This window comes from Giraffa tippelskirchi, chromosome 5 (genome assembly GCF_054371585.1).
Source record: "Giraffa tippelskirchi isolate mGirTip1 chromosome 5, T2T-mGirTip1v1.2.pri, whole genome shotgun sequence".
NCBI lineage: Eukaryota > Metazoa > Chordata > Mammalia > Artiodactyla > Giraffidae > Giraffa > Giraffa tippelskirchi.
Window position 1 is genome coordinate 157,120,547 of NC_137279.1, and position 14,074 is coordinate 157,134,620.

General features: G+C 34.1%; 1 protein-coding gene across 2 annotated transcripts in view; it reads right to left on the reverse strand.

The window, feature by feature from the left end:
• Positions 1 to 14,074, reverse strand: part of EFCAB7 (EF-hand calcium binding domain 7) — a 52,632-nt gene that overhangs the window by 23,483 nt on the left and 15,075 nt on the right. For both annotated transcript variants that reach the window (XM_081486573.1, XM_081486572.1), the window contains exons 4-8: positions 13,434 to 13,520; positions 12,690 to 12,885; positions 12,094 to 12,215; positions 3,925 to 4,066; positions 550 to 659 (exon numbers count right to left, since the gene is read on the reverse strand). In XM_081486573.1, coding sequence (XP_081342699.1) covers positions 550 to 659; positions 3,925 to 4,066; positions 12,094 to 12,215; positions 12,690 to 12,885; positions 13,434 to 13,520 — 657 coding nt within the window. The remainder of the gene's footprint in view (positions 1 to 549; positions 660 to 3,924; positions 4,067 to 12,093; positions 12,216 to 12,689; positions 12,886 to 13,433; positions 13,521 to 14,074) is intronic.

Consider the following 14,074-nt stretch of genomic DNA (forward strand, 5'->3'; position numbering starts at 1 on the left):
AAATATATAATTAGAAAAGATGAGAACAACCCCATGGGCAACATACAAAATCATCTGAAAGCATTTCTTCAGATCAATCTATTTTTAGACCCTATAATATGAGGAAAGCCTGAGGATATGAAGTTTTTCTTTTTTGCGGTTGTACTAAAAGTAAGACAAACATCTAGAGGAACTTTTTCAAAGTTGACCTGCTTGAATTTAGGGGAAAAAATTCCCTGGCATCAATCATTTTTACTGAGTATAAGAAAAAAAAATGTTCACATGTGGGGGGAGCATCAGGGTATTAGAAAAGAGGAAAGTGAACTATAATGTCACACACAACATATAAGTTATAAAGTCAAGGCTGCCAATAAATCCTCAATTTTTAAATCTCAGCAAATTAAAATCCTTCACAATTAATAAAAATATATGAATAATGATAAGAATTGTATTTACCTTAATTAAAAGGGAAGAAAAAAAGGTTAAAGATATATAGAAAAACTATTATTTTCCCCAAACTTGAGATCATATTATACTTTTCACTATACATTAGAAAATAAACATGTATACTTCTCTATTTCGTAGTTCGGTAAAACACAAGAGTTGTAGATTTGCTTGACTTTCATTTTCCTTAAGAATATACAAGGCAGTATCAACTGACAACCAAGGGGATGGTTTTCCTATAAACAAAAAACCCCAAACATCTTAAAATAAGCAATCACTACTTAGATATTTTCTATTTTAAAAAGAAGTTAATGGTTTCCTTCCCCTTTGAATTATTTTTTTTTTAATTCACATCCATTTTCATATGTAAACATCAAAAGACATTTTCAATAAGACAGATAACTATACAAAGTGATCTTGTTAGAAACATTATATATACACCTCTAAAAATTATAAATTTTTAAAACTCATTAGAGAGCTAAGGTTGCAACGCAACCAAGTAGACTGAAATCCAAGGAAAAACAACCCTTTCAAGAAGTGATAAGATGCAAGTACTGGCTTACCTGTAAAGGAGCAGAGGAGGAAAAGATGTTAGACATTATCTATATGATTTTAACTCCAAAATTTGTATCCCCTGATAGACTTTTCCTGGGAACATTAGACCCATATATCCAACTGCCTATTTGACATTTCTACTTGGATTTCTATGTCTAAAACTGGCCAAACACCTGAAAAAAAAAACTGTCCATCTACAGTCTTCTCTATCTCAGGTAAGAGACAGAGAAGATTACCTCAAACCAGTTGCTCAACCCCCCAAATCCTAGAATCATCTTTAACTTCTTCCATCTCTCATGTGTCATAAACAAGCTTCAGGAAATGCTATGGTTTGACCTTCAAAATACATCCAGAATCTCGACTTCTTATCTCCTTTGCACCTCCATTCAAAGCAAAAGCATTCTTTGCTTTCTCCTGAGTACCCTTCAATCTATTTTCAATACACAACCTGACTGCTCTTGCTAAAATATGTCAGAATATGTTCCATCTCTACTCAATATCCTCTAACAGAGTTGAAAGTTGGAAAAAAGTTGCTCCCACCCTAACAAAAGGAAAAAAAATGCACAAACTACAAAATCATAGCATTTCTTAAACCCATCAGATATGAGGTCACAGTATAACCATGCAGTCTGAAATCCAAGGAAAGACAGACCCTTCTAAGGAGGATGAGATGCAAGCATGGCTGATCTGTGGTAGCACACAGGAGAACAAGATGTCAGGCATGTGAGTGGAAGAGAGAGAGCAGAAGAAACAAAGATGGAACATTTTCTGAAAACAATGACCAACATAAATCCAAGAAACTCCGGGCTCTCTAATAGGATAAATACCAAAAAAAATAAACACAAACAACTTAAAAAAAAAAACTCTCCAACATTTAAAAACAGCATCAACAAGAAAAACAAAAAACATCGAGATACATATTCAAACTATTGAAAATCAAAGATGAAGAGAAAATCTTGATGGCAGCCTCTTAAGGGTTTTTCATTTCTATTTCTCTCAGAGTAAAAGTCCAAGTTATGGACTTTTACAACATTGTGGCAAAAAACAAAACCCTACCTGATTTTGTCCTCATTTCTCCCTTGTCTTCATCTCTTACCACTCTCTCCTTCCCTACTTCATCATAGCCACTCCAGCCACCTTGTTCTTCTAGCACCAGGCACACTCTACACCTCAGAGCCTCTGAAGAGGGGATTCCCTCTACCTGCCCCTTGCTCCACTCTTCAACCATCCCTTCCGCCACACCTACATCCACTAAACTTGCTCCCTTGCTTCCTGTGGAAACCAGCAAAAATGGCTGTTCCTGTCTGTATCCACAGCCCTTTACAATGTGATTTTGCAGCTCTTTCATCAAGAGATCAAATCTATTTCTCCACCTTATAAATCTGTACCTGCCTTGTGACTTGCTGTGAACAACAGAGAGTAACAGAAGTAATGTGCCAGTTCTGAGCCCAGGCCTATGCTGCTTCTGCTTTCTCTCTCAGATTCCTGTTATACCATAAGAACAAGTCCAGGCTAACTTACTAGAGGATAAGAGACTACATAAGGCAAAATCAAGTTGTCTCAGCTGAGGCCCATACAAAGAAAAGAGCCCTGTCAAGATCAATTAAAGCCAGCCACCAGCTATCCTGCAGCTGATCACAGAGGTATGGGTGAGCTCTACAGAAAAAAGCCAAGCCCAGTTCAGACCAAGAAACTGTCCAATAGACCTGCTCATGAGCAAACAAATGTATAATGATTTTAAGCCACTGAGTTTTGGGGGTAGTTTATTACCCAGCAGTTGACAATTAATATACCTCTTTCAAAGTCTGCTCAAACGTCAACTTCTAACGAAGCATACACTAACTACTCCCTTTCAATGGCAACCCATATTCCCTCAGCATTCACAATGCCCCTTATCCTGTTTTTCGCACAGCATTTATCACCTTCTAACACACCATGTGACTTATTATTTATTATATTTATTATTTATTGTTTTTTCCTCTATTAGAATGTAAGTTCATGAGGTCACACTGTCGTGTATCTTAAGCATCTAAAGTGATACTTGGTTTATGAGGTCCTCAAAAAATAATTGACAAATAAATGAACAAAAAATATTTATAACAATATAGAGAATTAACAACTACATTAACTTTGCAGACTTGATACATTTATCTGAAAAATTATTATTGTAATTATCATCTAAAAGTATCAACTATCAAATGTTCTGTGTCCAATAAGATACACAGTGAAAACTTTCAGCATCTCTACTATAGGAGGGAAAAATAATGTAAGTGGGGAAGAATCCTCTAGTAAGTAGATGTTTATATGTAAACACAATAAGAGGAAAATAAAAATTGATATTTAGAATAGTCAACATTAAAAGGATAACTAGGGAAAGCACACATACAAGCCATTTTTCACTAAAACTTATGTAATAACCACTGTAGACACTAGGAAATTATTAATTTTTATCTATCATTGGTGTATAAAAAAGTATTACCATGGATACAAAAATTATTAAATAAGGACTAAGTCATATGACATAGGACTTTGAGGGTATTCAAAAATACTTGCAGCTCTTATTTGTCCCAAATTATGTTCCTACAGAAGTTCTCTCATGTATATTCATTTAAAAAATTGATAAATGGAAAAAGCAAAGGATTAATTAGTGGATAAAAAGTTAATTCTATGTCAAGAGGAAATCAGGTAACATTTTGTTCTTTGCATAATATGACAACACAGTCAACGTATAAATGACTTTCTTTCTTCAAATGTATGTAACCACATATTTCTTACTTTGCATAATGTGATAACATAGTGTATAAACAACTTTCTTTAAATGTACGTAACCAAGTTTCTTAGGCAAACCCATTTTCTTCACTAACTAGAACCATCAAATACTTACATAAGTATTTTTAAAGCTAGCATAAAGTGATTTTTTTTTAAATATAGAAAATTTAAACTTGCCTTCAGCTTGACTCAGGCTTAATGGCTTAATTGTTATATAAACCAGGGATCTCTGAGCTATTTGCATCTTATATTGATGACTAATGATTTCACCATCTTCTTCTAAGAAAAAGCAACCTTTTGACTGTACACATTGCCACTCCTGGAATAAAGGAAAAATTTTTTTCAAAGAATATTCATTACAAGTTTCCAGCGTGAAGAGCAATGAAGAAAAACCTAGGGAAGATATAAAAAGAAATGTCAACTAGAGCCAATGCCATCCAGGAATTTGTGACATCTTTAAGAGGCAGCATTTAGATAACAAAAAATTAGGAAAAGATTATTATTATAGAGAGGAGAAATATGAAAAATACAGTTCATGAGAGTTGGAGAAGTACTGAAACAAAGTAATAAATAAACATGCTGCTGCAATAATCAGGGTGAGGTTAGTGCTTAGAGCATACTAAGAATGAAGAACTAAGGATTGTTAAAACTGATATGTTGAGAGAAAAAGCAATAGGACTTTATATTTAAAACATAAAGTATGTGACAACCAAAATACTTGTTTCAAGTCTAGGTAACTAAAACACTGAATTCACTTCACAGCTATAGCAAAATGCTGATAAATACTAGTTTTAAAAAGAAAATATACTTAGGGTAGTAAATTCAAAGTTTTTATAACACAGTGAAGTTCAAAGTTGTCAAAAGTTCAACTATTAATGATGAGTAAGAGTATGTCTAGACTTTCAATTAACCTCCTTGTATTTACATTTACCCAACTGGAATGATAAAGGATATTAATTTAGAATTACAGAATATTAAAGGCAGAAGTCTAAAAAGCAACTCAGTACAGACTTCTCTTTTAACTGATGAATATCTGAAAAATAAAGTGATATGCTTAATTCACAATTCTCATTGATTGTAAAACTATATCTGAACCTAAGTGGCCTTGCTTTCTCTCCGAACTACTAGCTATATTCAAAATTCTTTTCTCCTACACTTAATATCTGCCATGATTTTTAATCTAATATTTAATATTTTAATGAGTTAAAGCTTCATATTTATGAAATTATACTAATAAGTATGACAATGCATTATCCAGGATTATACATATATTGGTGTATAAATGTAATTAGTTTTCTTACTAAAAAAACAGCTTTTAGTAGCTAAAAAATATCTTTAATTTGTATTAGAATTATGGGTATAGCTGCCTCCTACCCCTAGGTTAAAAAAATGTTTAAATAAAACTAAAAAGCAATGCACCTTGCCTGGTACACTGGTCCCATCATTTCATGGCAAATAGATGGGGAAACAATGGAAACAGTGACAGGCTATTTTCTTAGTCACTGTGGACAGTGACTACAGCCATGATATTAAAAGATGTTTACTCCTTGGAACAAAAGGTATGACAAACCTATACAGCGTATTAAAAAGCAGAGATATTACTTTGCTGACAAAGCTCTGTATAGTCAGAGCTATGGTTTTTCCACTAGTCATGTATGGATGTGAGAGTTGGGCCATAAAGAAGGCTGAGTGCGAAGAATTGATACTTTCATTCAAAGTGTCATGCTGGAGAAGTCCCTTGGACAGCAAGGAGATCAAACCAGCAAATCCTAAAGGAAATCAACCCTGAATATTTATTGGAAGGACTGATGCCGAAGCTGAAGCTGCAATACTTTGGTCACCTGATACAAAGAGGCGACTCACTGGAAAAGACCCTGATGCTGGGAAAGACTGAGGGCAGAAGAAGGGGATGACAGAGGACAAGATGGTGGGATGACAAGATGTGGCATTTGGGAAACTCAAAGACGAAGAGTTTCCCCATGTGCTTATGATATTTCTGGCTGACAGGAGATGTTTTTATAAAATTTAGCTGGGGAGTGAGTTAAAATTTTTATTAGAAGTCTTTCCTAAATTCTAATTTTAGAAAAGGTATAGGTAGAAGAGGATTTGTAAGTTTCTTTGAAAGACATCAATATGAATATAATACATGGTTAAAAAGGCTAGAAAATGGTAAGACAATAGCTATTATAAAATAGAAGAAAGCCAAACGCCATACTATATAAATCAACCAAACTTCAATATGATAATCAGATTATTTTGAATACTAAATAACACCATTAGGAGAATTTGTAGCTCTCTTGTTTTAAGGGAAGAATTCAAATTCTTTAGATCTATCAGAGTTATTAAACACGCAATGCTTATTCAACCTCAAATTTCCTTTAAAACAGACTTTAAATCACACAAAGCTTTTTCTCTAGGACCTATACTAAAATGTTATAAATTAAAAGAAAAAAAGTACTAACAAAATATCTGGCGATTTCAAATAAATCAATTTGAAAGGATTATAGATTAAGTTGACACTTTGAGTGTTATGAGAAAAATGAAAGAAGATTCACTTTAAAAAAATAAAATCTTAGCATGCTGGAGTAAGAAATTCCATGTATAATTTTTGACAATATAAAGCAGAAAACAAATCAGTAGCTTGTAATTCTTACACAGGGCATAAGGTGGTGCTATATTCTACCAATTCAAGTAAACTCATTTAAAGGAAAAAATTCATTTGTCATACACAAATATTATTTCATTTACAATGTATAAGGAAATGCTTAAAAGCATAAATTAAAAATAGTAAAGTTGAAAACTCTAGCTATCAAAAACTTAAATTTATCAGTAAAATTATATTTTTCCTGGAACACTGTAGAGAATTAAATTTGTTTTGACATACAATTCTGAATTATTAAAGGTTTAGGTGAGGCAGAATTATTAAGCAATCAGTCTGCTATGTCTGCGTGCATGCTAAGTCACTTCAGTCATGTTCGATTTTTTGCAACCCTATGGCTACAGTCCACGGGGTCGCTAAGAGTCGGACACAACTGAGCGACTTCACTTTCACTTTTCCCATTCATGCACTGGAGAAGGAAATGGCAACCCACTCCAGTATTCTTGCCTGGAGAATCCCAGGGATGCCGGAGCCTGGTGGGCTGCCGTCTATGGGGTCACACAGTCAGACACGACTGAAGTGACTTAGCATCAGCAGCAGCATGTACTGTAGCCTGCCATGCTCCTCTGTCCATGGATTCTCCAGGTAAGAACACAGGAGTGGTTGCCAAGCTCTCCTCCAGGGGATCTTCCTGAACAGGCATCAAACCCACATCTCTTATGTCTCCTGCATTGGCAGGCGGGTTCTTTACTTCTAGCATCCCTTGGGAAGCCCTTCATATGCTATAGACTTGGTCAAAAGAACTTGTATGTCATCATCACCATCATCAACATCACTGTTGTTTCTTATAAAGATACCCTATATCACATTATTAGAAGGCTATTTGCTGTCTGCTAAGAAAAGTAAGTAAACAGACTGCTATTGAACTTTTTTTGTTATTAAAGAATTATAAACTGTACATATTTAAAAACAAGAGGTTAAATAGATGATTTATAAGGGAAAAATTTGATATGGATTGCCAACCTAATCAACAAGTTGAATTGATCAACATTTTGAAAATGAGAGACTTTTATAAGAAAATTATTATCTGGAGCTTTCATAAAAATTAAATTAGACAACCATTTCAAGATTAAAATGTTTATATTTTTCTTGTTTGACATATATAGACATATATAACTTACATGTTATATACATATTATACTATATATATATATATATATAAAATGAGCTTCCCTGGTGGCTCAGATGGTAAAGAATCTGCCTGCAGTGCATGAGACCTGGGTTTGACCCCTAGGTTGGGAAGATCCCCTGGTGAAGGGCAAAGTCACAAAGAGTTGGACACAACTTAGTGATTAAGCACATGGCACACATATGTAAAATATATGTAGGCATTTCTAACTAGGAGTCTGGATATAATACTGAATCTCTGGAATTTAAAATTCATGACTTTCTCTAATTTTAGCCATGACTGGCAACTGAAGCTATTCTCTCAAAGAAAAATTTCTGACATCCCCTATACATGATAAGAAAGTGAAAGAAAGTGAAGTCGCTCAGTCGTATCCGACTCTTTGCGACCCTGTGGAGTGTTTCCCACCAGGCTCCTCCGTCCATGGGATTCTCCAGGCTAGAATACTGGAGTGGGTTGCCATTTCCTTCTCCAGGGGATCTTCCTGACCCAGGGATCAAACCCAGGTCTCCCGCATTGCAGGCAGGCGCTTTAACCTCTGAGCCACCAGGGAAGCCCATACATGATAAAATCTAAAGTAAATATTTAGATACAATTGAGGACTGAGAAAAGAACAGTGATACAGTACCTATGTATAGCATACAGAAAGTAATACATGTATAGTTCCTGTGAAGGTTATATTTTCCTCCTCCTTGAAGATTGTAATTCAAGTCTTTTATCATTTGTGTGGATTTATAGTTTACAATCTGGCTTATGCGTACCCCATTACAATAATTTTCTAATTTCTGAAAAGACTCTTCTCATCTGTCCCAATTCCATACTTCTCCACTACACATAAAATTGAGGTACTAAATTTGCTTAAAATAGATTTAAAGTACTTGAAGAAAATTTAATAATTCTTTTAGTAATTTATTCTACCAATCTCAATTAAAACAAATTATACAATAACTATATTCCTTACCAAGTACTTTTTAGAGTTGTTGTGTATTTCTCAGCCATTAAAAAGAATACATTCGAATCAGTTCTAATGAGGTGGATGAAACTGGAGCCTATTATACAGAGTGAAGTAAGCCAGAAAGAAAAACACCAATACAGTATACTAACACATATATCTGGTATTTAGTCAATCGGTCAAGATAACCCTGTATGCAAGACATCCAAAGAGACACAGATAAATAGAACAGTATTATGGACTCTATGGGAGAGGGCGAGGGCGGGATGATATGGGAGAATGGCATGGAAGCATGTAAATTATCATATGTGAAACAAATCACCAGTCCAGGTTCAATGCATGATACAGGGTGCTCGGGGCTGGTGCACCGGGATGACCCGGAGGGATGGGATGGGGAGGGAGGTGGAAGAGGGGTTCTGGAAGGGGAACACATGTACACCCATGGTGGATTCATGTAAATGTATGGCAAAACAAACACAATATTGTAAAGTTAAAAAATAGAAAATAAACTAATTTTAAAAAAAAGTAAAAAAAAAAGAGTTGTTGTGAAACTTAAGAAATATATAAAATTTAAGAAAAATTTAAAAGTAACCTCAAATTAAAATGAAAACAAAGAACTAAATTCTGCTGAATAACAAAAGGATCACAGATTTTTAAAAAAATCATTTCAGCTCATGTAAGAAATATTAGAGAATACAAAACAGTAGGCAATATCAAGATCAGGAAAAGGACAAGAAAATATCAGGCAAGAAATATGAAAGCTATGAAGTATTTCCAAAAGACATTAAATTTCATAGGAAAGTCATAGAATTTACAAGTTGACAGTATGCATTCTTCATTCAATCATTAAATTCTCCTACTACCTCTCATCTAATTCCTAATACCTAAATACCTTTCCTTGTTCTTGATGTCATTAGAAGCAAAAATTTAGTCTTCTGTCATACAATCACTATGCCCTACAGATTAATTTTGGCCTTGTCTATTACAGGAGTCCCCAGCCCCCAGGCTGCACAGGAAGAGGTGAGTAGCAGGTGAGGGAGCAAAGTTTCATCTGTATTTACAGTGCTTCCCGTCGCTTGCATTCCTGCCTGAGCTCTGCCTCCTGTCAGATCAGCAGCAGCATGAGATTCTCATAGGAGAGCAAACCCTAACCCAAAGGTCAAGGTGGAATATCCTGAGATAGCCAAAGAATAGAAATAAAGTGCACAATAAATGTAATGCACTTGAATCATCCCGAAACCATTCCCCACCCACCCTGGTCCATGGAAAAATTGTTTTCCACGAAATGGGTCCCTGATGCCAAAAAGTTTGGGGACCACCCATCTATTAGATCTGTCCCTTCCTTACTATGTTCGGGTACTACCCTTGGCCTAGCTGTCCTCTATCACCCTCTCAATAGTCTCCCTAATTTGAAGTCTCCATACATAAGACAATAGTAGAATAACTTTTCTTAAATTATCTTTCATCATGACATTCCCATATTAAGACTTGCAGTAATTTCTTTGTTCCATAATAATACTGGGCTTCCCTGATAGCTCAGTTGGTAAAGAATCCCCCTGCAATGCAAGAGACCTGGGTTCGATTCCTGGGTTGGGAAGATCAGCTGGAGAAGGGATAGGCTACTCACTCCAGTATTCTTGGGCTCAGCTGGTAAAGAATCTGTCTGTAATGTTATTCCAGTATTCTGGCCTGGAGAATTCCATGGACTGTACAGTCCATGGGATCGCAAAAAGTTGGACACGACTGAGCATCTTTCACTTTGGGCTGCCCTGGTGGCTCAGATGGCAAAGCATCTGCCTGCAATGTGGGAGACCTGGGTTTGACCCCTGGGTCGGGAAGATCCCTTGGAGAAGGAAATGGCAACCCACTCCAGTACTCTTGCCTGGGAAATTCCATGGATGGAGGAGCTTGGTAGGCTACAGTCCATGGGGTTGCAAAGAGCTGGACATGACTGAGCGACTTCACTTTCTTATAATATTAACGACAATATTATTTATTAAAGTAAAACTACTAATACATCCCTGGCACTTTGATAAATGGTTTATATATGTTAGGTGTTTAAATCTTTCAAAAACACACTAAATATAATTACTTCCAATTTATAGATAAGGAAACTAAAACTCAGAAGGGCTGCTGACTACCTTATCAAAGGTCACACAGTTATTAAGTGACAAAGCTAAAATTTAAACACAGGTCTGTCTATTCTAAGGTTTAAATCAGCACCTTAGAACAGTGCTTGGCACAAAATAGTCATTCAATAAATATTTGTTGTCGTGGGAATTCCCTAGCAGTCCAGTGGTTAAGACTCCATGTTTTTACAGCTGAGGACTTGGGTTCAATTCCTAATCAGGGAACTAAGATCCCACAAGCTGTGTGGCAAGGCATAAATAAATATTTGTTGAATTAATGAATTAATAAATGAAATACTATGCTATACTAACTTGGTATATTGTTAATAATGAAACAGAAATCTTCATTTTTTTATTCAGGGCCCACTACACTTAGCAAAATAGTTCGCATTGTTACCCTCTTAATGAATATTTGTTGAGCTGAACTAAATTAAAGGAATGGTATTGGTGTGGGCCCAATTAATAACAGCATGAAGCACAGAAAAAGTTGGCCTTAATATAACCCACATTAATATTTAAATTTTTCTTCATACTGGCTAAAATTATATTTATGTATATAATTATATCAGGTAAACAATTATTTAACTAAGTTGATTTCATTAGCATTTAATTCAGTTGCGAAATACAGAAAGCTTCCATTGGTGGAAAATAATATTGTTGGAACACTAAATATTGTGTGTGAACATGTTGGACATGCACACCAAATTGCTTAGGGTGTACAGATTCCTAAACAGTCTGAACAAAATTCCTTTGAGATATTTTTTTAAAATTTTAATATAGAACAAATGTCACTGTCCAGCAATTTAAAGATATAAGGGACTTCAGAGTTCAATAACAAATACAGAGTTGTTATTTGAAACAAAAATGTAGCTCTTGAGAACAATCAGTTCAGTTTTCTTATAGCAGTTATAGTATGTGGTCATAACCATTTCCCCCCCTTTTACAGAGGTCCCTAGGTACACATTTTTAATGTATCCTAGCAGTTTCCAGTTAATGTTTTATATTTCTGTAGCTATTATTTTCTGTTGAAAGAAAACTAGTAAAGGTTGAGTCTAGGAAGGGAAAACAAAGGAAGAAGATCAATATTAACACTCTACAAATATTGACTTAGCAAAGTGACTTTGCTGTCTTTCTCTCAAAGGAACTTGATATTGAATGAATGATTTATAAGAAGCACCTATTAAAAGTATTTGTTAAAACCAAAAAACTGCTTGGCAAAGTACATAATTGCATAATCTCTTCATCAAGTTCAAAAACTGAAGAATCGTTATTTTTAAACTAAAGTCCTTTTAATATTTCTATTCATCATTAAACTTATTAGAACTGGCTTACAGGTAGAAATGCTGCAATCCCCAAAAATCCTCAAAGAATTACTTCATAAACTTTACCTATTCTCTGTAAACACTAAATAGTCATTAATAAATTTAATGTCAAATTTGTTTTCAGAAAAAGTTGTATCCATTCATTTAAAATACTATACCTTTATTGAGTGTGGCTCAATTAACTTTGAGTTTTGATTACTATCAGCACCCATGGTAATTGTGAAGGAAACAGATGTTTTAAACTGTCTAGCTGTTGCCAGTGAAGAATTCCTGGTGTCACCTGTAAGAAGTAATAGTTACTTAGTCTTGCATTATGAAAAGCTGTCAATAAGAAGTCTGTTTCTAAACACAGTGTAGTATGAAAGGACTATGTATTAATTTCATTCTTTGTCCTTCCTATTGAAATAAACTCAAAAGATTTTATATTTATAAGGCTTTAATGGCTCCTTATGATTTTAATTTATGATCTACTAATAAGATTTATTTAATTTAGAATTTATGACCTACTAATAAGATTCTTTATTTAAACATGTCACCTTTTGGCCTGAAATTTTAGTTTTAATAAAACATAATGAGCATAGCCAAGTCAAGTTCCATAATAAAATTTTACTTTACTAGATTTTTACAGTTAAGTGAGTCTAGAAACAGTAGCTATCAAAAGTTGGGTTTTCATTTGTTTTATCACTGATAAGCTAAGACAGAAGGAAAAACTTATCTGACTATGATTCTTAATTCTTAAAAGAAAAGTAAATACCTTTATTTGAGAATGACTCCTGATCAGTTTTTCTTATGATTCTAGGTGATGCTTTTGGTACTGGTGATGGGTCTCTTTCAGGGGACCCTTCCATGTGGCTTCCAAACTGTTGACGCCTCAGTTTACTCTCAACTTCCAATTTTTCTAGAGTAGTTTTGAGACACTGTTCATTGGTTGCCATATATAATTTACAAAACTACAGGAAACAAAAAAGTATTCCGGTGGATAAAACATTCAATCATACATTTGGGAGGAGAAAATGTACATTAGTAGGCAAGATTGATAGATGGGATATATTTCCTATTGAACTAGGTTACTCATTTTATTTTCTTGAATCAGATTGACCACCCTCAAGTGCCCTAGTGAAACGCAGCCATAATTCAATGAGGAGGGCATACCCTGAATGAAAATAAAATGTCACACAAAGACAGGTGATTTATTATTATTTTTTTACAAGACATGTGTAGACTTGTATTTGTTCTAAATAATTTTTATGATTCTTCCACTCCCGAAAAGGCATATTTCAGAGAAGAGAGTGTGTGTTTGTGTCTATGCACATGCATGTATTTTAACTTGATAATATTATTTTTAATGTAGTCATCAGATTAAAATTGGACTGGAGAGACTAAATTTCAAGTAAAATTAGTACATATATATATCATTGTCAATATTTAAATGATATGCCTCTTTAAAAATACCTGTTCTATCCAGTAAGCAAATTTACATCAGAATGAGCTTATGTACCTTGATATAGTCAAATTTGCCATCTGCATTTACATCAGCCAAATTTATTATGGCATTTACTTCTTCTCGAGTCATCTTCTCACCTTTCTGGAAGAAAAAGTATTTAAAACAACATGATGATTACTTTGTCATGTATGGGGAGAATGGAAATTTTAATCTTTTCTGTAAGTAAGTTTGAATACATGTTTCATTAAAAATCTCAGAATGAGTATAATGTCAAGCAAGAATGAATCTGTTACATAAAATAAAATTTCACAATTTTATTAAATTTTACAAAAGTGTATAAAAACTGAATTTCAGTTTACTAAATTTCAAATATATATATCATAGATTCAGTAATAACTACTATTAAATTTAGAGTAAGAATACTTTCTCATGTTTTACCAAGAAACAGAATGGTTTCTGAATCTCATTTATACTTTAGTTCTCTTTTACTTATCACATATGAACTTATCACTGATTTACAAATCATTCTGGCAGGAAAGAATTGCAAAGGAGCACAAGAGGATTACAACATAGGCTCAGTTTTATACTTTCTCTTTTTTTTCAAAAAGCACTCTTCATACAGAAGGATCCTTAAGTACTTTACAAACAATATATAAGTGATTCATTTCACCTGCCAGTGAAATAGTTATTTTTCA